Source organism: Falco naumanni, chromosome 6 (genome assembly GCF_017639655.2).
Source record: "Falco naumanni isolate bFalNau1 chromosome 6, bFalNau1.pat, whole genome shotgun sequence".
Classification (NCBI taxonomy): Eukaryota; Metazoa; Chordata; class Aves; order Falconiformes; family Falconidae; genus Falco; species Falco naumanni.
Window position 1 is genome coordinate 89,907,535 of NC_054059.1, and position 23,574 is coordinate 89,931,108.

General features: G+C 37.4%; 1 protein-coding gene across 4 annotated transcripts in view; it reads left to right on the plus strand.

The window, feature by feature from the left end:
• LOC121090079 (WD repeat containing planar cell polarity effector) overlaps positions 1–23,574 on the plus strand; it is a 153,973-nt gene that overhangs the window by 779 nt on the left and 129,620 nt on the right. For 3 of the 4 annotated variants that reach the window (XM_040598107.1, XM_040598109.1, XM_040598110.1), the window contains exon 2: positions 2,090–2,171. In XM_040598107.1, coding sequence (XP_040454041.1) covers positions 2,158–2,171 — 14 coding nt within the window. In that variant the 5' untranslated portion in view covers positions 2,090–2,157. Of the gene's footprint in view, positions 1–322; positions 386–2,089; positions 2,172–23,574 lie in introns of all 4 variants that reach the window. The other variant, XM_040598108.1, reaches the window with a different exon arrangement.

Here is a 23,574-nt window from a genome sequence, read left to right on the forward strand (position 1 = left end):
CAGATTCTGTAACTTAGTTCTAAGTCCTTAATGAAGCCTCACTTCTCAGAATATTTTTCCTGCAGGATTAATTGTAAATCTTACTCTAGTCCTTATAGTAGTTGATCGGGTTTGTGGGTGTTTTTTTTTTAAACAATGTAAACAGCATGTGTGCTTACACAATTTCTTTTGCAGTCCTCAGACAGAAATAAGAACTTAGTCCTTAGGGCAGTGAGTGTAAAATGTAAATATTTATGCATGTCATGTAGAGTGTTCTCATTTTGGGGAGCTGTGTGGTTATTTGTGCTCATACCGCAACACACAACTTCTGTGGCTTGAACAGGTTTTTAGCTGAACCTCTGACAGCCTCTGCAATACAGAAAACTGCAGTGTCAGAATTAAAAAGGTACAGTCATACTTAACTTATTTTAAATGTTGAGCTATACTGATTTATATCAGTTACTACCCATACATTTTTAATATGAATGAAGACTCTGCTTAAGTTTCCTTCTGGGGATGAATTGAAAAGCCAGATAGCTGCAAGCAAAGCTGAGGTCTGGCTTGCTGTGAAAGGTAGAGAAGCTTAGTAAGTCGAAGGGAGCTTGTTTTCCAGTCAGGTTGTCCCAGAGCATCCCAAAATGCTTTAATGCTGGTGACTTTAACCTTTTTAACACACAGATATTGTACAGATTTTGTTAACACTATTTAAGTTTATTTAAGATTGAAATGTACACAAAACGTGATGTGGACCCTCATAACGTTAATTTCCACTCAGCATAATCAGTTCAGTTTAAATTGATTCCTTATCAATTTTCAGCTAAATCAATGTTAGCATGCTGTAAACTGGTTTGTGTGTGTCAGCATAGCAGATTGTATTGGTTTAGTGGATTTCAGTTAAGCTAATCAAACTTTCTTCTGTGGGTATGGCTTCATTTTCATTCTCGGTCCTTTTTTGCCCAGGCTTGTGGTCCTCGAGTTATTTATTGTTGGAGATAACAACATATCTTCTGTTGAAAGGGATTTGTAATGAATAGGGTGCAAAGCCATGTGTAAATGATTTTGTCAGAGTATATCAGTTTATTTTAAATCTGTTCCTAGTATAATTAGTCCAAGATAGTTAAATTTGTTTAAGACTGACTGCAGTCTTTTATGCTGATTTAGCTAAAGATACCATAAAGTTTCACCTTTTATGAATGTGGTGTAATTGGTAAAGTTACCGCAACTTAGCAATTCTACTATTTCCTACTTGGCTTAAATTTTGTTTCCACTTGTTAAGCTTTAATATTTTGCAAGCAAAATGTAAATTCATGAAAACAAATAAGAGATGCTTTTGTCTCCCCACCTGTTTTTAATAGCTCCTTTTCCTGGGGTTCTTTAGTTTTTAAAATACGTCCTTTGCTTCTGGATAGAAACCTTTCTGGTGTTGTAGGAAGTGTGGGTGCTTGGTAGTGTTTCTCGAGCTGCTAAATCATGTTACTGTCTTCAGACTGTTGTCAATGTAGGAACGTATAAACATCCAGTGTTGGAGTTTCTGCAACCCAGACTTCCAAATCTTCTTCCAGCTTCACTTTGTCTTCAAGAAGTATGCAGTATTTGAATAACTTTTGCTGATTTATTAGTCTTACCACCTTTTCAAAGTTTTGGATGTTTTAATGCTCTTTTTCCTGTCAGCTCTGTCACAGTATTCAGATTTCCTCTGCTTTGTTATTGCCTCATCGTTTTCTTGCTTGCTTTTGCATCTCCTATTACCAATGTTTTAAAATTTTTTTATTAGTGTTTTATTAGTGTGTGTCTTTCGTGTAGTGCTTTAAGCCAAAGACTTGCGTAAATGGAAATGTATTATGTGCGAAGGAAGTAATAGAAATTTAGTGTGCATGTGGATTGAGTGCTCAGCTAATTCTTGAAATACACTTTATAATTTTTGCACTCAAAAGATACTAAATTGGAAATTGGTGTAATTAAACAACACACTTAATAGCTAAGATGTTTTAATGTAATTTTACAGGGATTGAATATTATTTTTCAAGGCAACGAGTAGTTTTGAAGGGTAGTTTGCCAGAATTCTCTTATTTTTTTTAATATTTTAAAATTAATTATTCTCTGTTAACAGCTGGCTGTGTTCTTTAACTGTATTTTGGATGGGATTTTCTTTTTCTTCATTGCCATCTATAGAAATTGATGAATTTTTTTAGGTAAGTTTTTACACTTAATTTTCAATAATTTCTGAAGTTATCTTTTTATCATCTCCATATATAATACAGTTTCTCTTTTATCTCATGTTTATTTAGAATTTGTAATACAAAAACATGTTTCTTGTAGCTAAGTCTGTGTGATATAAGTAATGTTTAAAATGGTTATGATAAAAAACCCTATATAATTGATGGTTTCAGTGCTAGAAATAATAGTAGAACTGAAACAGTTTTGGAAGCCTCTTTTGGGTTATGATTCACGGGAATACTAATAAGGGATTTTTCAGAAGTAAAGCATTAAAAAAAAATACTGAAATGGGATTAAGAGGATCAAAAGCTATTTTTGAAAGTATGTGAAAAATCTGTAATAGAGTTTTAAAAAGATAATGTAGATAAAAGGAAGAACAATTGAAATCTTAGTTTAGAAAATGAAAATAGATGTTTTCATTAAGAATTTTTATACGTGGTTTATTTTTTGTATTCCTAGTATTAATGTCCAAAACGAATTTTTCACTGTTCATTTCTAGACTTCAGTTATGTGATACTGCATAAATATTAAATGCTATGAAAAAACTGATGTATCTAGGAATTTTGCGTATGATTCTGACTTTTTTCTTTTTTTTTCTCCTGTGGCTCAAAACTTCCTTTCTTAAAGAGAAACTTTACCCTCTGTGGAACTGTTTTCATTTTATCCTGTGGTTTCGTTTTTACTTAAGAGTGTCATTGAGTTTTTACGTAATTAGAAGTAATTAATAATTAATTGATTTATACAACCTTTAATAAGTTTTTAATAGGTAGATAGGATGCCATAAAACATTCTGTCGGCATGTGCCTACTGACTATGAAGAACAACTAATGATGTACAGCATGTTTGTAATATGTATTGGTAATCTTGAACTGTTCAATAGTCGAATCTTAATAAAAACTGTAACCAGAATGTTCTTTTTTGTTTCTTATTTCTAAGTAGGCTAATAGTACAAAGAGCTATTGTACATTTGACAGAGGACACTGTAACAGTTAAGGCCTCTTTGCTGTCTGCACGCTGGGAGATCCAAGGTGGCTGTTCTGGTGATGGGTAGGCCTCTGGTGCCTGGAGTGTAGTTCAGGTATTGCAGGGCTCTGTCACTGCCTAGGGCGTATGGTGGCACAGTGGCTTGATAATGGCAACCCTGTTGTAGACAAAGTTGAGACCCTAAAGATCTATCAACGTCTACCATCTGTGAACCATTGATGGAGAAAAGAATTCTTCTCACAGTTCTTACAAGTATACAGGGTATAGAGAGTCCCTGTAAAAAAACCAACCAAATAAAAAAAAAAAAAACCAACAACAAATCCCTCAACCAAAACACACAGACACATGCACAAAAACTTTGATATAGTCACAATAAGTTCAGTAAAGTTGATCTCCAAATTATTACAAAGAGAACAGAAGAATTGTGGTATATGAGAAAGTCTTAATGGATTCTCTTTTACCTTAACACAGGTCTATCTTTTTTTTCTTGGTTGAACACACACTTTGTGACAGCAGTGTGTGGATTTTCTACTTGCTAATGGCGATGTGTGGAGGAGATTGATTGTGACTTGTAACTTCTGATTGATTTAGGTGCTTCTTCCCATGGTAGGTGAACTGAGGTGGTAGAGGCTTTGCTGCACACCCTTTGGAGTTGGAGAATGGAGAGAAGGAAGAAGTGAAAGCATCCTGTTTGCAAATAGCAGCATGGCATGAGTGCAACAGAAAGTGCCTTTCTGTCTTTGTCTGCCTGTTCTGCTATGTGGGTTTCCAGACTATAGAACCTACATGTACATCTGTGATGAAAACTGCCACTCCATCACAGATTTACGTAGTTAACTATTTGAAACACTTGCCTTAAGAGGCATCTAAAGATTATTCCCCCCACCCTCCCATGCAGACTGTATAAAGCAATTTCCTTGGGAAATGTGACTTACAATTAAAATGCAACAAGAAGGATGTCAGGTTAGGGATTAATGTAAAAAGAATGTCACCTTGATCACAAGAGATGGTACATTTCTTTGGTTCATTTGATTTTTGGACTGTTATGAAGTTGTTGTGTTGATGTGGTGAGCTTCCAAGGCATATCCACTGAATTACTATTTCTGAATGATGGTTATAGCAGCCTGTTCTAGTATGCTCCTTTTCAGTAAAACTAGCAGCTTAATGCATTACCTGTAAGCGTATGAGTAATGAAAATCTGCTTTTTTAATGAACATCTGAAAATTATCTTGGTATTATGCAATAGCTTCTTCATTCAGTTTCTTCTTGTTCTATAAAGCAACATAAAAGTGCTGATGTGCTTTAAACCCAATCAGAAGAGGCAGGTTGGTATTCTAATGAAGAAATGACCTCTGTAACAAATCAAGTTCTACAAAATCAAGCCTTGTAGTCTTAAGTTAATTCATTACAACAATTCAAAAAATCCAGAATCCAACAAACAAAACCTAAACACCCCACCCACCCCCACCCCCCCAAAACTAGACATAAACATTAAGCTGATGTTCTGGTAAGTTTTTTAAAATGAGGTAAGCATTTATTCAAATGGCAAAACAGCTTGTACTGAAAGTAAGTTTGCTTTTTCTCTATATGACTTTCTTTTGCACTTATTCATTACAACCTGATAATCAAGGAATACATTTTTGTACAAGAAGCTACCAGCCATAATGATTACTTTCAATTTTTTAGACTCAGTGCAGGTGAGTTAATCTGTCTGCCTCCTTTATCCATCCTTTCTGTTTCAGAGTGACAGATGGATGCTTTTCTGTGCCAAACCTGTCGCATAATTACAAGTGCTATTCTCATGAAGGTTATTTCTATGAATTCAGGTCATGCAGTTTGCTTAAAATATTTCAGCTTGTTTTACAATATCCATTTGTATTTATTTCTGTATTTTCACAGAAATAAGTTGTTAATAGCTGCCATTATACAGAGTGATTTTTTCATCCCCCCCCCCCCCCGCCCAGTATTGAATGGGATTTTAAAGAAAATATCACTAGAAATATCTGGGGAGGGAGAATGATATCTTATGATGTTGACTTTTTGAAGTTAATTGTTTAAAAGCCTAACTCTTTACAGAAGGAAAATACTGATAAAATTTTATCTTAATGACATTATTCATATGTGAAATGTAACTTCCAAAACTTGAATTTATCAGTAATAAGCTTAGGAGCCAAGTAAACACTTTGTTTCCTGTATGGAGGTTTTTCTGCTGATTCACAGATTCATTTTGGTATTTGGCCTGCTTTTGGAAACCTTATCCAAATTGATTTTTATGAAGCAGTGGAGTCTGTGGGTGTCTTTAGTGTTGCTTATAGTGCTGTCCACATTCAGTGTTTTTACTGATCCTCGAGGAAGGAAGGAAGAAATTGCATCTATTCTGCTCATGTAAACACAAGTACTCTTATTTCTGCATGTGCTTGCATTCAATCAGTTGCATACTGTAAGGCTGAACTGTCCCTATCTCTTGAAAGTGTAGGCCCATGATTCCAGCTGTATGGAGTCTATTAGCCATACCAATGCTACATAACTTTCTGATGCTCCAAAACATGCATACATATATTCTTGTTGGTTTTTCAGTTGACGGTGTCAACGAGGGTTGTGTTGGAACTCATGAGAATGATCCTTAGTCTCACACTGTAAGAAAACCAATGTTAAAAACTTCTGGGCGTGTCGTAAGGCATTTAGAGTTGCCTTATCTGGCTGGGATGGTGTTGAGGAATTACTTTGTTTGAACTCATGGCAGTCATGCTGTCTGAAGCAGTGTTCCAAGCCATTTTGAGGGGAATTGGCAGGCTTCCTGTAGGAGAGAGCCAAGGAGTTAGTCTGCATGTGCCCAGTATGAATGATAAGGGAACCATGGCCACAGAACAAAATTGAGAGCGTGACCATTTAGACTGTGGACATAAATGATAGAAAATAAAGTAGCTGCATCTTTGGATAAAGGAGGCCTCTCCATGAAGTAATTGAGCAAAGGGCATCATGATTTTAGTATTTTTCTAGTTTGTTTCTAGAATGATACAACTATGCCTTTTTATTAGCTTTATTTGCAGTCTACTGTTGTCTGTATTGAGTAACCATGGTAATGCACTAGCACATGTATAGTGAAAAGGGTGGATCTTAATTTGGCAAAAGCCTTTTGAACATTTTGAGTTCTATTGGAAAGGTGTTACTCTTGACTGTATAGTAGAATATATACTTTGAATGTGGGCAAAGCCATATACATTTATTTTATAACAGGTAATCCCATTTATTTGCAGTAATGGGCCAGATACTGTTTTTTAAGTTGCCCACTGTCTGACTTAGGAGAATATAAAGTATTGCTATGAAATGGTCTTTTCCTTTTATAGCTGTCTGACATACAGGGTCTAGCGTCAGTGTATTAGTCAAGGGAGCTAGAAATACACCACAGTTAAATTATGCGCTTGTATCTCCAGGTGGTGCTTGAATTCATGGTTGAAGACTGTAGAAATTAATTTTGCTAAAGCAAGAAACAACAGGACATTAAGCTACTATGCCAGCTTTAGATGTACGCTTCAAAAATTTTTTGCTGCTCAGCATTATTCAGTAATCTTTAACTCAAATTGCAGGAAATATTTGAAATTCCATTCTAACAATATCCAACAGAGAATATTAAAGAAGCATTAAATTTCAAATGCCTGAGGGAAAATGTTCTCTTGCAACACTGTGGGCATTTGGATCTCCCTAGTATATGCAGTATTATAGTCTAATATTATGCTTTACTTGGTCTAAAATGAAAGCCCAATTTTAATTCTATCTCCAAAAACTTGGCATACTGCAGTGAAAAATAATTTATTTGAATGTTTTTTAATACATTGCAACTAACTTTAAAGCTTCCTCATATAAAACTCCCACTATAGCTTTTTGTAATCTGACTCTTTCATTAAAACTTCAAATATACTCCCAAAGACTTATCTCAGTGCTTTCATTGCTAATTTACAAGTTATAAGGTCCCAAAGTTACCACAGGAGTTTTTCTCATTCTGTGCAATTTTTCTCTTAATGAAACAAAACTTTAGAGTATTTTTGTAAATATGTAAAACACCAAAACAGAGGAAGAATACACTTTTAAGAGACGGGTAATATGCAAATACAAAATGGTGTTTAATTATATATTTCACACAAATCTGGGCTGGTTAATTTGGCAAACCCGTTAGTGAACTTAAATCAAAGGAGTGCTGGTTAAACCTTTATGTTTTTATCACCTATTATGCCATATTTGATAGCAAAGCTATTTCAGAAGGGAGTTCCCAACTTACAAGATTCTGGGGAAAGAGCAGAAGAGTATTTGTAAAAGGTTTAGAAAATTTCTAGCATTAATGTATTTCTTACCATATGGTGAAGTATCTCAGTATTTGGGCAGAGCAAGGGCAAGTGGTATGTTTCTGTTGGAAAATTGCGATCTACAGTCTTCAGAGAAATAGTAGGGCTCTTTTCCATCTGTAGCTGACTTCTGTCCTGTTGCGCTTTTGACTGATATAGGCAGAGTAGTGGCCAGGAAAATGTTGATATTGAGATATTTCATACCTGTTTAGAGTTTCACAGGAAGCAGGTTTTTTTAACAATAGTGGGCCAGGTGCCTGTGAAATTGGACCACTGTGACTTCCCTTCCCTCCCCCCCACCCCATCTCATTTGTCAGGCAATGTGATTTAAAGACTTAAAAACAAATTCAAAAGAACGGTATCGGTATACTCCACGTGGTTTAAGAAGTGTAATAAGTGCAGTTTAATAAATGTTTTTGTCTTTCATCATGTGGCTATCAGGACTATGAGTATGGGTGTACACATATATCATGCATATGTTAACCTATTTGTACAATGCAGCCATGTGAGGCACGAATTAGTGAAATTTCATTAACAGTATAATTAATTTAACTGCAATGCTAGGCTCAGTTCTTGCCCAGTTAATATCACTGACTTCTGTAATGAAAGCTAGTAGAATCTCACAGCCCTACTGTAAGATCTGCTGTCACTGCTGGCAGTGCCGTTGTAGTGCGGGTGGACACCAGCTTGCCTGCTGAGGGCCATCATGGGCTCCGAATTACCACAGACTTTGTCATGGGAGCTGAGGCCTACTGAAGGTTGGTAGGCTGACTGTTGTTCCATCGTGCTTGGTCTCAGGCAATTGTACCCAAACTTCTGAGCAAGCAGAGTGAAGTGAGATGCTCTCTTGCAGATGCAGTTGTAATTGTATAAAGTCTGAGAGAGTATTATTTGAATGCGCCTCTCAGAGGGCAAGTGTATCCACTTCAGGGTAGTAACACCATCTTGCTGGGTAATTCTTGGACAGAAATAACCAACTCTTAAGAAGCGCACCTTTAAAGAATATTTTTGGAGAACACTTAGGTGATTTTATAAATGTTGAGCCTGTCTTCCTTGAGAAATGGAAGGTTTGTAGAATTCATTAGAAATACATCTTGAAAGAATAAGTCTATATGGACTTAAAAATCAGTCTTACTATGTGGCTTTATTTCCAATTTTATTGACATAAAAATTTTGTGTAATTATATTCCTTTGATAATGGTTGTAATGTGACTGTTCTTTAAATAGTAGTATAAAGAAAACCAGAAGCAAATGTAAAGCTTAATTTACTATTGTATGAAGCTATTTCCACTCTGATCTGAGCTGTGTATTTAAGCAGATGCTTCCCAATCCATTGTTTTTCCAGTTTTTGTTCTGGTAACTTGACCAGATGCAATGAATGCAACGCAGTGAGTTGCAATGAGTTGCCTACTGCTTTTACCATAAAATCATAGAGTGGTTTGTGTTGTAAGGGACCTTTAAACATCACCTAGTTCCCACCCACCCACCCCTGCCACGGGCAGGGTCACCTCCCCGCAGCCCAGGCTGCTCCCAGCCCCGTCCAGCCTGGCCTTGGCCACTGGCAGGGATGGGGCACCCACAGCTGCCCTGGGCAGCCTGGGCCAGCGCCTCACCACCCTCACAGTAAGGAATTTCTTCCTTGTATCTAATCTAAATCTGCCTTCTTTCAGATTAGAAACATTGCCCTTTGTCCTGTCCCTGCAGACCCTCATGTAAAAAGTCTTTCTCCATCTTTCTTATAAGCTCCCTTCAAGTATTAAAAGGCTGCAATAAGGCCTCCCCAGAGCCTTCTGTTCTCCAGGCTAAAACCCCTCATCTATCCCAGCCTTTCTTGATAGGAGAGCTGTTCCATCCCTCCAGTTTTTTGTTTGGTTGGGGGGGGGGGGGGGGGGGGGGGGTTGTTGGTTTTGGTTTTTTTTTTTTTTTTGCCTCTTCTCTTGTCCACATCTATCTTGTGCTGGTGTCCCCAGAGCTGGAGGCAGTACTCCTGGTGTGGTCTCACAAGAGCGGAGTAGAGGAGGAGAGTCATCTCCCTCAGGCTGCTGGCCATCCTTCTTTTTATGCAGTCCAGGATGCAATTCACTTTCTGGGCTGTGAGTGCACATTGCTGACTCACACCTGATTTTTCACTACCAATATCCTTAAGTTCTCTTCTGCATGTCTGCTCGCAATACATTCATCCTCCAGCCTGTGCTGTTACTAATGGTTGTCCTGACCCAGGTGCAAGATCTTGCACTTGGCCTCAGCCTCATTGAACTTCATGAGGTTCACGCTGGCTTGCTTCTCAAGCCTGTCAAGGTCCCTCTGGATGGTATCCTGTCCTTCAACTGCACCGCTCAGCTTGGTGTTAGCAGACATACTGAGGGTGCATTCAATCCTACTATGTCATTAATAAAGATACCGAGCAGTACTGGTCCCAGAATGGACACCTGAGGGATGCCACTTGTTACATATCTCCATTTGGACATTGAGCTGCTGACTGCACTTTTTGGATGTGTGCAAAGAGCCAGTCCCTTATCCGTGGAACCCTTATCTGATGGAAGTCCATCCATCAAATCCATCTCTCCCCAAGTTAGTCAGAGATGTTGTGTTGGGACCATGTCAAGGGCCTTAGAGAAATCAAGGTAGATGGCATCTTTTGCTTTTCCCTTGTCCACCAACGCAGTCAATCTTATTGTAGAAGGCCACCAGATTTGCCAGGCATGATTTGCCCTTTGTGAAGCCATGTTGGTTGTCCCTGTCACCTCCTAGTCATCCGTATGCCTTTATCACTTCCAGGAGGATTTTTTCCATGATCTTAAGGGCACAAGGTGAGGTTGTCATGCAAAGCAGGAAGGTGAATAGGCACCTCCTGTGACAGCCTATATAGGTCATTACAAGTGAGGAAGCAGGTATGGGTTTTAAGTGATGGTAATTTTTAGATATTGGAAAAGTTCCATTGAAAATGTAATTAATACATTCAAAATGAAATAAAATTCTTAATGATGTAATGTCAGTGAATGAGGTGCAGCTGGTGACAATTTATGTGAAAGCTCAGGGTGCTCATTGAACACACTGCTGGCAAAGTCCCCTGTTGATTAGGAGTGCTTTTGACTTACAGTTTCAGCTGGATGCAGAGGTCTCTTTGTGTGGAATTCAGCGTGAGGTTGGTACTGGAAAACTTGTGACACGGAGCTGTTCTTGTGTTAAAATACAAAATTCAGTCAGATAAAGAAACAGTGGCATTGGTGGTGGTTTCGTTTGAGTAAATACTTAGGCAGTAAGCAGATCTTACTCAGGGGACTATTTGATTTTTAGAGTAACTTGATTACTTAACATTTCATCAAAGGGCAAATTAAATATTTAGATTCCATAAAGATCTAGCTGGACAAGCTTCTCTGGCATCTGTCAGTGATGGTGGTTAACTTTATCACCCGTCTTCTTTTGCTAAGAGGTTTTTTCTTTTGTTTTCCTTTCTGGGTACAATATTTATGTGTGACATTGGGAAATCCCCTAAGTGGCAAGTGGCTTTTTCTGTCTCTCTGCTTTGCAATTGTAGCCTCCTCCCGGGATACCAAACCCTAAATACAGAAATGTTTAAAAAAAAAAAAAAAAAAAACACAACAACAACAACCAAAAAAACAAAACAGCAATGTGATCTTTGTGATTGAAATCATACTCCAAAATTTGTAAATGATGAAAACTTCTTTGGAATACATGGAATTTGCAGTATTGCAAACACAGGGTCAAAGACTTCAAACAGTTATTGATGCTCAAGTTTACAACATAGAGGAGTCAAAAGGCAATTTAGGTGTTGCAGTTTTACTGTCACAGAGGACATTAGTTTCATTTTCATGGCAAAAGCTGACTGATGATATGTGCACAGCAATAATGGCAGTGGGTAATTGCTATATTTGATTTTTTAACTTTTCCTCATTTTGTAAGTTGGTTTTTTTTTTTTCATTTATTTTAAACCCTGCAAAAAGCAAGAAATTTGCTAGTGGTTGGCTGATGCTGTAAAGGCATCCTCACATGGCCATTTGCAGAATTATTGTCAAGTAATAGGTTGTTTGCACAGTACCGTTGTTACCATTGCATTGCCATTTACCTTTTTTGTAAATTGAAGTCAAATAAAAAATGAGTTGGTAGAAAGAGCAAGTCAAACCATGGAAGTATGGATAATTAGAAGATATGCACGATGCAAAGAACAAACTTAAAAGACATGACCATACCACTTGGAATTTTTGTAATTGCCTGATTCCTGTAATTTCAGGTTTTTATTTCTGTGTGATACTAAGGTAGAGTCAAGCTTCTGTGAGAGCTCAGATCTTTTGGGAGAAGGGAATAGAGAAAACATGCACTGTTTTAATGGTTTATTGGTAACTGTTAACACTGACGTCCTCCTGTCTTTTCAGACAATGAAGTAATACATTGAGGTAATTAAAGACAATTGCTTATAATAGCAGAAAATTACTGTAATTGTTTATTTTCCAAATAACAAATGCAGATTTATGATTTCTGTGACCACATTCGAAGTTTTATACCAGAATTCACAGAGGCACCATCAATAGTTGTTCCATTATGCTTAATTCAGTGCTATGAATTTAGCTCTGTTTTATTTAAAAATCAGTCAGGACAGGTTTCATCCTTATGTTAAACAAATCCACAACATAAGCTCATTCTTGGTTTTCAAAAGCTTGATCATGTTTTGTCACACCTGTTGATTGCAAATCACATACACAACTTGAATGGTAATGAATATTTTTGGAAGGTTTTAAAAGGAAAGCTTAAATTTATCTTGCAGTGAAAGAAAAGCAGGCTTCAAAACGCTTCCGCCTTGTAGCAATTTCGTCAGGCAGCTCCAAGCCTATTGGAAAACTTGGTCACTTGTCAGCTATTTTTTTCATGTGGCATTTACAGGGTGCCTATAATGAAAACTTAGAAGGCCTTTGCTGGCAGAAGCTGTTTAAAAAAAAACCAAACCATTTTAAAAAAGTATCTTTCTTTCAACAATTTGTTTGAAATACAGACTAGGTGTGATGCAGCCAAGAGGTATGTTGGATTTTTGGTAACCAGGGAAGTTGTAACAAATTGTGCAACTTTGCCTATATCATAGAGCTGCTATTCAGTTAGACTTCCTTTTTCTTTGTTAATTATTGTGGCTGAAAAGATTCATCAGAGTGTAAAGAGCAGTCATTCATATAGAGGACATTCATATCTATGTTTGTTGATCTTTGATGATTTTATCAGTTTAGAGGTCATATGCAGTGAAGCTATATATGCTGTGTTGAGAATTAATACAGATAATTCCGGTATTGTTCATATGAATTGTACCATGGCCAGTTTCTTTGTTATGTTATGTTTTTTGTTATGTTATGTTTTGTTATGTTTTTCCCCCTGGACTGTTGCAAGCTTTGTCAGTGTAAATTCTAGTTATGTACATAATATTGCCTATTTTAAAAACATTTCACTCATTACTTTAAAAATGTAAATTTTTAAGTGCCTTAAAAGTATCTGTTTAGATATAATTGCAGCTTTTTATTTAGAGCATTTTAACCACCTCCGGTTTTGCCTGTTAGCAAGGTCTTTTTTATCTTAAGAAACTAAAAGTGAAAGACAAGCAAATGGTTTGAGATTAGGTGAATAATTATGTTAACGATTGTGAAATAGAACCCGAGGAATCAAAAAATTTGTGATACAGGAGTATCAAGATGGTTTTCTAAATGTTTAAGTTTTAGATTGGTTCGGATAGGACATGCAGCACAGTGACTGAGAGAATTACAGCCTCAGGGTTTTGTTCTCTGGCTTAAGCAGAAACTGAACGTGTTTTGAGGATCTGAAATTGTTTAGTTTCCCACTTAGGCCTCGCGCGTGTCTGTGTATGCACCTCATTGCAGTCTTTTGATCTGAAGTGATAGTGCAGATTACCGTCCTCCTAAAAGGACCTGTATTTGAAGAATTAAGCAGGTTTCATTCCTGAACTTCTGCCCCTGATGAGGAAGCTGTTTCTCTGTCCTCATCTCTCAACTTTCCTGCTGGGCTTTTGATGCTGATTTTGCAGTGGGTTAGCAGAAGGTGCCATTCATGGGGCTGAGTGATTGAGTTTTGACAATAATCAACAGCACAGCTGAGAGTGGATATCGCTCAGTCCACTCCTGCTGCTTTTGAGGTTATATAAGCACAAATAGGGTCCGCTTGCAAAAGGCACGTGGACAGAGTAGATGCTCTTTCAGAAGTTTCTTGGTAGGGGAAAACAACAAAAAAAGGACTGGGGATATATTGCATTAACATCAAGATGCACTAGAGGGCCCAGCCTGCGTATAACCATTTTCCAAGAAGAAAAATGGGTAGTAAGCTGAAGGAAGTTCTGAGAAATACAGCAAAATTAGGAGGAGAAAGAACTGTCTGAAGCCAACAGGGCTCAAAACAGGACTGAATGTGGAGAAAGGTGATAGAGTGACAAATGCATTCAACCTGAAAATGTAATCAGACAAGCATGTTCCCCTGCTGGAGAAGGGATTTAGCAACTTTGAACTCAGAATCATGTGATTTCTTCCTCCTCCTGGCTAGATTAAAAAGGGGAGTGATGTTTTTAATATCATATCATGCTTAACAAACCATTGCGTGCTGTGTCAAGTTCATTTTCACTATCAGCTCTGGCTAAAAACCATTGCTATCTGTAGTCTAGCCTGAAGGTGACAAGAGATTTGAATCATTGTAATTAGGCACTCATCATACTGCAAAAAGATACAACTATCTTGATGAATCGGTATTAAAAAAAAAAAAAAAAAAGCTGTGGATTTTTTTTCTTTAACTGCAGTTGGTGCTTGGGAATGTGAGAGCAGAAATGAGCTCAGCAAGAACTGAGGCGGTTTCCTCAGCATGACAACTATTGTCCTGTTCTCTGCGCAGAAAAAGTTAAGAGGTTTTTGCCCCTCCAAGTCCTGTTGACACCTTCAAGCGTTCTTGGGCCTCTCCCAGGTTTTGCTTGACAAACGTTTTCATATGTCCCACTTCTTTCTTTCTGATTTTGAGAAACGTATAAGAATTCACTTTTCCAAACTTAAGTAAGAGCTATGAAATGAGTTATTGTTTGTCTTTTAGAATTATAGCTCCAGGGCACACTTTTGTTATGAAGCATAAGTGGCGAAAAAGCGGATCTGCCCAGCAGAGTCAGGATTTGTGGTTGGGTACGGCAGAAGATGGGTTATGAGGAACTTTATCCCTCTGGGGAAAGGCGTTTCCATACACACCAAAATGTCATTTTTGTGACCCCTATTACAACTGCCTTGTATTAATAATTAGGTTTTGTTCTCATTTTCTCCTAAATTTTAGAAAAAGTGCAGAAAACATTCCTGAAATACGTATGGCTTTCACCACCTAGAGGTGCATGGCAATTTTTACTTTTTCTTTCTGGGAACAATGAGTTACCCTTCATTCTTTTTCTCTGAAGATACATTACTTTATCTTATCACTCATCCACACATCTTTCCTCAGAGCTTGGATAACATTCCTTTTGATTATTAAGATGTTAAATTGTTTGAAAATGAATCAGGGAATGGCATTTATTGCCCAGTAGCATGCTTACTGTGCAGTGGAGTTGTGTCATAACCACAAAATGTTTGAATTCAGGGTCCTAATGCCAATTTATAAGTGCTCTAGTTTTCAAAAATCAAATGAGAACATGGATTTACATACTTATTTTCAGCAGTGGTAGTTGACATGATAATATGCTTTGAGGGGTGCGTGGGGCAGTAAGTGACCCTACATGACTACCTTATGAACTACAGATCTTTCAGAGTTTTGAAGAATCAGTGTTTTTAATTAATATGTTGTGTAGTTTTATGGAAAAAAAAATCTGGTTAATTTCTAGTTAATATTAAAGCTAAGCAGATTTGGAATGTACTGAAAATAGATTTCAAGCAAGTTTGTATAAAAATTTACTTTTCAGAGTGAGCAAATACTAGTTCTGTTGGTCATGAAAGCTTTTTCTTTGTCTCTATTGAGATTAGGGTTTACATCATTTAATCTGCAGTACTAAAATATTAGAATGAGCTTGGGTTTGCAGCCTTAGATATTGAACAAGAAATGTAGCTGAGAGCTGTCCTGTCTTCAAATTATGAAGTAGAGGTAGAATTAACACTTAGCTCATACTAGCAGCCATAATTTCCAGATAGGCAACAGATGCATTTATATTCAGGACACGGTTATTCCCCTTCTCCCCCCTGCCCCCCCCACCCCCCCCCCCCCCCCCTTTTTTTTTTCTTGATCACCTGACTCCGCTTTAAAATCTGCTGAGTAAGGGAACATAATTTTTCTTTGATTACCTGAAGGGACAACAGATCACACGGTCTTCCTTTCAGTTCTTGCATTCATTTTTGGAGTTTGTTGGCTGATTAACGGATAAAGTAGAGGTCTTAAGAGTTCCAAATGTGTATGTGTTTTGTGAAAATATAAGGGTATCTAAATTAGTGTTCCCTTCCTCAGACTCCTTAAGGAAAGGCCGTGACCTGAGGTCAAGGATTTTTTTCAGTTTGGCCTTCGATACCAATCATTAAATACACACTTAGCGACCATCACTCTGGAGCAGCCACAGTGTGCTGCTTTGTGCTTGGTTGGCATGAGAGTTGCATGTAGTGGCAGAGGAGGGGAAAGAAAAGGGAACTGAAGGGCATGGCTACAAAGAAGTGAACGAGCTGAATGTAGTGTAGAAGGAGTTTGGGAAACTTGAGGGAAAAGTGAAGAACCTAACACAGAGGTTTGGGAGTATGAGGATGACATAGTAATGTTGGGCTTGTAGATCACCAATCCATAGAAGATCAGACAAGTTACAGTGCTGTTCACCGTATGTCCTTTGGATTACAACCTGTATATGTAGTGGCATACAAGCACATTGAAAATAAAATTTTAAGTACTGTGTAATTCCTATTGCCATTTTGGTTTTAGTTTGTTCACTACATCACAGGCAATGTTTCCTGTGTTTTCTGCTGACAGAAAAATGCTTCCTTGTTCTTACATGTTGATATATTGCTTCGTTTAAGGGAGAATGTTGGTGTTGCCTTTAGCACAAATGATGTCTGCATTTGCATTTCTGGAACAGTTTCATAGTTTCCCATTTGCTTTTATCTCCTCCACAGAATGAGCATCTGGTTTTTAGTTTATCTTTTCTGAAGATCAGCATAGATTGTTGATTACAGACTGCAATAAATTAACTTGTCGACTTTTGCCACATTTCATGTTTATATTATATATCTGAACAATGTTGAAGATTTATAGAAGACTTTAAAAATTAATCCGAGATGTAAATGTTTGAGAACAAAAGCTTTTTTTTCTTAACTGGCTTTTATTTCTAAAAGCCTGCTATGTAAAATTGCATGTCTCTTTCTAAAAGAAGCTTTTTAATTTTAATTGTTGAAGGGTTTTTCTAGTGATTTATTAGACACCTGACTTTGTGCAAAACTGAAAGTATATGATCATAAAAATAGAAACTGTCATCTTTACTTGCCTAAACCAGAAAAACAGGGAATTTGAAAATACAGAGTTTAAGGTAAAAAATACAGGTTTTGTCATGCTGTGTTTGCATTTATAGGCATTTATTTTCAAATCAGTCTTGAAAAATAGACTTGGAAAACTTCTCTGTAGTCACAATCTAATTCTTCATTAATTTGTTACCTGAAATTACTGAATAGGTGGGAGAAATTTGTAAATCATACTTTTTCAGTAGAATCAGCTGAATGACTCTTCTACTTGTGGGCAGCATGCTGTTTTGTTTTCCAGTTGCAATATATAGACACAGTTTAGTTCTTACCTCTCTATTCTATTTCAGTATTCCAACCACAACCAACACTTTGAACACTTCTGTGTTTTGAGACGGCAGTATTATCCAAACTAAACATTTTACGTAAGCATACCCTCAAGTTTGCCTCTTAACATAGTACTTGGTGTGTTCTTGTGAGCTTAAAGTGTAGGAGCCAGAAAGCAATGGAAGTACGCCAAGTGTTTGCACAAGAAGAAAATAACCTTTTTCCATTCTCTGTGAAATTCCTCCTTCAGTGTTACCCAGACAGTGCTGGCCTACTCAGATGGTATCTACTATTTCTTTCTGTTCTGGACGGCCATGAAGTATATAACAAATACAGGAAACTTCTTTGTTTCTTTGGGCTTGCCAGAAAGTTTTGACCATGGCGTATATGTATTTCTTGTGGCTGTTGCAGTCGTTCAGGTAGACTGTGGATCACAGAGGGTGTCACATCTCCAAACAATAAATCTGTCATCACATTTACATTTGTGTTGGGATGTGTGTGATCCACAATATGCAAAACAGTTGCTCAGGTGTCTGAGCAATCAAGAACATATCATTCCTCTATAAAAACATGTAAGCATCACATTCGTTTTTTGCCAGTGTGATGGTTACATTAGTCACACATCAAATCTCTTGTCACTTCTGTGGACTGTTGGATGATGCAACGTGCCGTGCCGCTCAGTGCCGTGGAGCGCCATCTTTGGGCTTTTCCGGGCTGTTTTCTTAGGCTTTGTGTGAGGGGAAATCGGTCCAACCACCACCCTGAAATTTATGTAAGGCAGTCTGTTCCAGTAGTTGACTTGTTACTTTGTGGTATGGAATAGTGGGAAAAGCCCCTGAATTACTCTTTAAGGGTTGATAAAAACAGCTGCATTAAACTGCATGCAAGCAAATGTCTATCTTAAATAAAAGACCAAATTTACAAGAAGAAATACTTAGTGGCTTCACCTGAGAGAGAGGTTTGTGGAGGTACCTTAGGATAGATGCACTGATTTTTGTCTGCAGTTTTTCTGCGAGTTATGTAAGTGAAAGTTAAGGTACTGTACAAAGTGTGAGGGAATGAGAATGCATGAACACACTGCCGCGCAGCTGAGCATTGTGTACATTGTTGTATTGAATTCCTCGGTTTAGAACAACAGAGCCTAGGGAGGGGTGTTTCTGTCCTAACCGCTCTGACCCCTTGTCAAAACCAGCAGGGCAGAGAGATCGACTGACCTCTTGTCTGTGAATGTGTCTGTTGTTTTGAAGGGGCCACTGTGACATTTCTTAACGTGGCAGGTTTTCTGATGTCCAGGATCACGAGGTTTCTGTGAGCATGCAGCAGTTTGTAGTTAGCATCTGAACCACCTTCCTTGCAGAGCCTTCTCTGGGGTCAGGCACATCCTGTGTAAGTGTAAGGCCGCAGGTGATTTTCTGCCCTGCCGTGGAAGGTGGCGAGGTGGCACTGGGCAGCCTTTGCATGGTTTTAGCTCTGTGGTGCCGGTGTTTGGAGCTGGAGGGCTGGATGGAGGAGTCCCTGAGCTGGACTTGGTCTGGCACGCCAGGCTGCCTTGTGTTGCCTGTGCTGATGCACTGATTGTGTCGTCAGCCCTTGGTGTAACCGGAGTCAGGTGCCCCATGTGCTTTCATGGGCACACTGGTGTATCTTCAGTTTACAGTGCTAGAGGCACTCCATATTTTAGAAGACTATTTTAGAAGTATTAATATTTAGCACAGTAAGGCTTTGTCTAAAATTAATCAGATTGTATGCCATAAGGTGCTCGTCAGTATTCTACATCCTGACAACAATGGAGCAAATAAATTCTGTTTATTTTTGAAACAGACCTTTAGATTAAAATAAACAGAAGCATTAGTTAATACCTCATGGCAATGTGGAAACAAACTGCGTAAGTCTTTTCTCTAAGTCTAGCTAGGTAATTTATCTTCTACTTAATTATAAGATATGGATGCCAAATGTTTCCACAAGTTTTTTGGAATGAACTCTTGGATCCCACAAGAAGAGAACTAGATGAAGTACTTTTAGCAGACAAATTTTGTTTCTCATAAGGAATAAACCATTTTCAGTTAAGCTACCTGTTTCCCCTTTTGTCAAATGTCTTGGGCTGAGGTCTCAGAGAAAAATCCAAGGAAATTTTTTCAAGGGTTCAAAGGAGCATTAAGTTATTAAAAAAAACAACAACAATAAAACAATCAGTGGGCATTAATTCATATTTCCTTTTTTCCCCCATGTCAGTTTGTTACATGTTTGATTTCATTTATGCCCTTTCAGATTTTAATAGATTCCAAGGTAATTTTTCTGCTTGACTTCTGTTAAGTGGTAAAAGACCCTGAAATCCTACAAGAAATCAGACAAAGGCTTTTCAGTGTGTGACTTTATAAGAAGTTCCTGAGAGGAAAGCTAGGGTCCCTTTTCCTGTTCTTCCCCTGCCCCTAAATAGGACCTACCTTTTGGCCCTGGGCAGGTTTTTCCCTGTTCCTTTACAATATAAACTTGGTTACATGTCTCTGAATGCAATTTTAAGGGATCCCTAGGTAAGGCCTGAAAAAGGAAGAGGTTTATTGCTCCCGAAGAATGAATTCGGAAGTTTGCCTGTTTTCTCAAGGTAATTTTTGTCTTTTAAAAGCATCAAGTAATTTTTAACTTGTGTAGTTTTTCCATTTCTCCTGGAATGTTCACCCCTAAGTATCTACAAAATTTCCTTGCCTGTTGAAATTTAAAGAGCTCTGCTAATTGTGTTTCCTTTGTCGGTGGTGTTTCCGATGGCTGCTTTTGTCTTAGAAATTGTCTTGAATTCGGGCACTTTTGTGGAGAGCTCAACTACTACTTTTTTTTCTATGGATGGAATTGACAGCCTCAGGTTCTCTACTGTAATTGTTTCATAAATTGTCCTATAAGCTCGAGGTTTTTTGTGTGTTTTGGTGAGGTTGGATGGTGTGTTAGTACCTCTTCTGCGTGTTCTTTGGGTTTGATATGTTATAAACTAGCAAAGATCTGAGTTTAGGGCAGTGGTGTTAACGATGCAAGCTAAGAATTCAGCCTGTCTGGTTTTGGAACTGTGGCTTTCAAGATTTTTTTAAGTGTTTGTAAGGGTTTTTTTAAGTGTTTGAGAGTGTTAAAAAAAAAAAAAAAGGTGCCTGTTACCTTGTAATGGTCATTGTGGTGATCTCCACATCCTTGCTTGCACTCAACCTGAGTTACCACATGCATGGCTCTGGAAGATTGGGAATAACGAGTAAAATCCCAATGACAGCTGCTGTGGAAGCACACAAGTGCATGAAAACATTGTAATGCATTTAAGAATATTATTTTTTTTCAGTCTATAGAAACTGTCACAATCTGCATAAGTAGAAGTAAGAAAGAATTTTCTTTAAGTGGTGGTGGGTTTTATTTTAAATGGCATGTGGTAACTCAGGTTGAGCACAAAGAGGGGCCTGGAGGAGAAAATTAGAGTCCTTTACAGTGTAATGGATATTTTTTCTGTTTTCCAACATATAAATTCTAAATATTCTTGTCTTGTTAGGATTACCTTCATAGATAACTGTGCTGTTCCTGGTTACTTTTTTCCAGTGCAGTTCTCTTGCACCTCTATAGCTTCATGTGGCTCCTCTGTCACTCTTGTGAAGAAATGACCATAACAGGTTTTAGCAAAGTTTATAAAGTTGGTAAGGGTAGACTTCACTGTTCTCAAGGTAAGGGCCACCATTTATTGCAAATCCATCATTTAGAACAGCCTGTTCAGAACATCGCTTACTAAATGCAATCCTAATTCTCTGTCTTCAAAATTATAAACTGTCTATCACAGTCTTTGTTCTCCTGATGTTGCCACATAAGAAGCCTTTCCAAACAGTGCTGTGCCTTTTCCACTAAAGTGGATTTTTGATGGGCTTTTCCCCTTCTGTCTGCTGGTCTTCACAATATTTTCTCCCTGTTCTACACGTGATTAGTAAGAAAATGGAAGAGTTGTGCCTTACGGAGTGAGTCAGGTTGAACTGGCTGGAAGTGTAAAAAGAGACATTTGGATTTACAATGTGTGTTTACTTGGCTTGAGACAACATCCTGGAAGTTTCCCTGTAACAGCATGATTGCTGGCGTAGTTACCAAATTTGCTTAAAAAAACAGTAATAGAACTTCCTTATGCAGTTCCTTTCACTTAAGGTAAGTTTCAAAGATACCTGTATTCTTGGTTTTGTGCTGGTGGCAACAGTGTTAATGTCATTAATATCACTAGCTGCTGAATATTGATTGTATGGGAATAAATTTTAAAGTTGTCTGTGTTGCAAAAAAAAAATATATTTAGATTGCATAAAAGTCGGTCTTTCTTTTTATTGTAACCTGAAGACAGAAAAAAAATTGAGAAAGCTTTGAAAGATGTTGCTAATGCAGGGCCAGTTAAATCAGTTTGTGATTAGATGAAGTGTCACAAATTTATTAATGGGACCATTACGAAGAGTATTGTTACAATAATATTGAATTTAATCTTTTATCTCTTTGTTCTCATTGGGCAACTAATTATCTTAGTAGATTTGAAAATGGGAATTTCACCTCAACTTTGTTTTATATAAATATATAAGTATGCATGTATTTACAGGCAAGAGAATAGTTACTGCCTGGTCTCCATATAAAATTCCTGGTTTATGAGAGATATATCAAGAGCTGAGTAGTATGAACGGATGCTTTGAGGCTTAAACTGAAACCAAGCAAAAATGTGCAGCCTGCCTCTTTTGCCTATAATAGGGTCAACATTGGGATCCATGATCCCTTTGATCTTTACATAAAACAGATGAAAATGCATAAATTGCTTCTAATCAGAGATGAATTAAAGGAAAATAGCCTCCCGGAGGACAAAGCACCCCAGGCACCCATCAACAGCCTTACCAAATGACAGACCTGGAGGAGACTTCAAAGCTGCAAACACAACTGCCAGTGAAATCCACCAAGAATCTAGATGCCATTTAAAAAAAATAATAATTTTCACAGTTTACAAGTGCCCAGAACTCTCTCTTTAAGAAAAAGTGACAGAAAGGCACTACATGGGCTTGCTGTTTAAGCTGCTAAATATTCTTTTTCTTTTAAAGAGTTGATAAAGGCATTCGTTTAATTTAGTCCAAAAATGTGTTCAGACATGACAAACATTGGTAATTTTTGTGTCGGGTAGGGTTTACTCAATTTGAGTGGCATATTGTTTTGAAGCTGAAGTATATGTTTTTAGTGGATGCAGATCAGACATTTATTGTAATTGCTTCCTTGGTAATCATCCATATTTGTCACTGTGAACACAAGCACAGTTCACATTCCTCAAACTGCAGGAGGAGGAGGAAATGTAATGAAATATCAGGCTTCATTTTGGAGGTGAGGGAAGATTTAAGGCAGTAATTTTATTGTGAGAAGTTTTCTCTTTGTGGAGAAAAGAGTAATTTTATCTGGAGTTAAATCAGAATTCAGATCCTCTTCTAGCTCAGGTAACTCATTTAAATACTGTTTAGATATTAATATCAGTAATGTTAAATATAAAAAATAGCCTTGAATAAAAGGTCTTAATTGCTGCATTGTTTCAAGAGAGAGGTAACCTAAACATAACATTTTGCTTTTTTTTTTTTAGCATTCTGTTTATGAGAGGATACCAAAACTGCATTTAGTGTTTTTAAGGATAGAGAATAAACAAAATTTTGAGTATTAAAATACTTCTTTTAATAAAGACTGATGCAGTCCCTTCAAAATAAATACTAATTAGGAAAGATTTTTCCTGCTGCCACTTGTACACAACACCTAAGCAAAGTATACAGCATAACATTTATATTCAAGCCCACATAAATTTGAGAGTCACTTAGACACATATAAAGAAAAAATGACATTTCCAAATATGTAACTGCATATGAAATTGTTCAGTGGACTGAATGATCTGCTGTAGGTGAGGTCAGAAAGGTTGCCTAATTCTTTGTTGTAAGAACTTACTTTCGGTTGCTTATGACTTTAATTGCTGTGACTGAAGTATGTGTTATGTGTTTGGCTAGGGCAATTGGTTTCTGGAAGAAGAAAGCAGAAAGATTTTGCCAGTCCGTCTAAGGATGAAGTTAGGAAAAAGTGCTGAGGGTTTTCCTTCTCTTGAATTTTTTTAAGTTTTTTTCCCCCCATCCCAAAGTCACTGCTTTCTCTCTTCTTGGAAGCAGACATTTTAGATAAGGTTTTGAAAAATTGGAGTTTGCTTACATCTTGTGAGACCTTCAAGTTCAACAGTTAGCTTTCTAAAGCTTGCATCTTCACTGAATGCACTT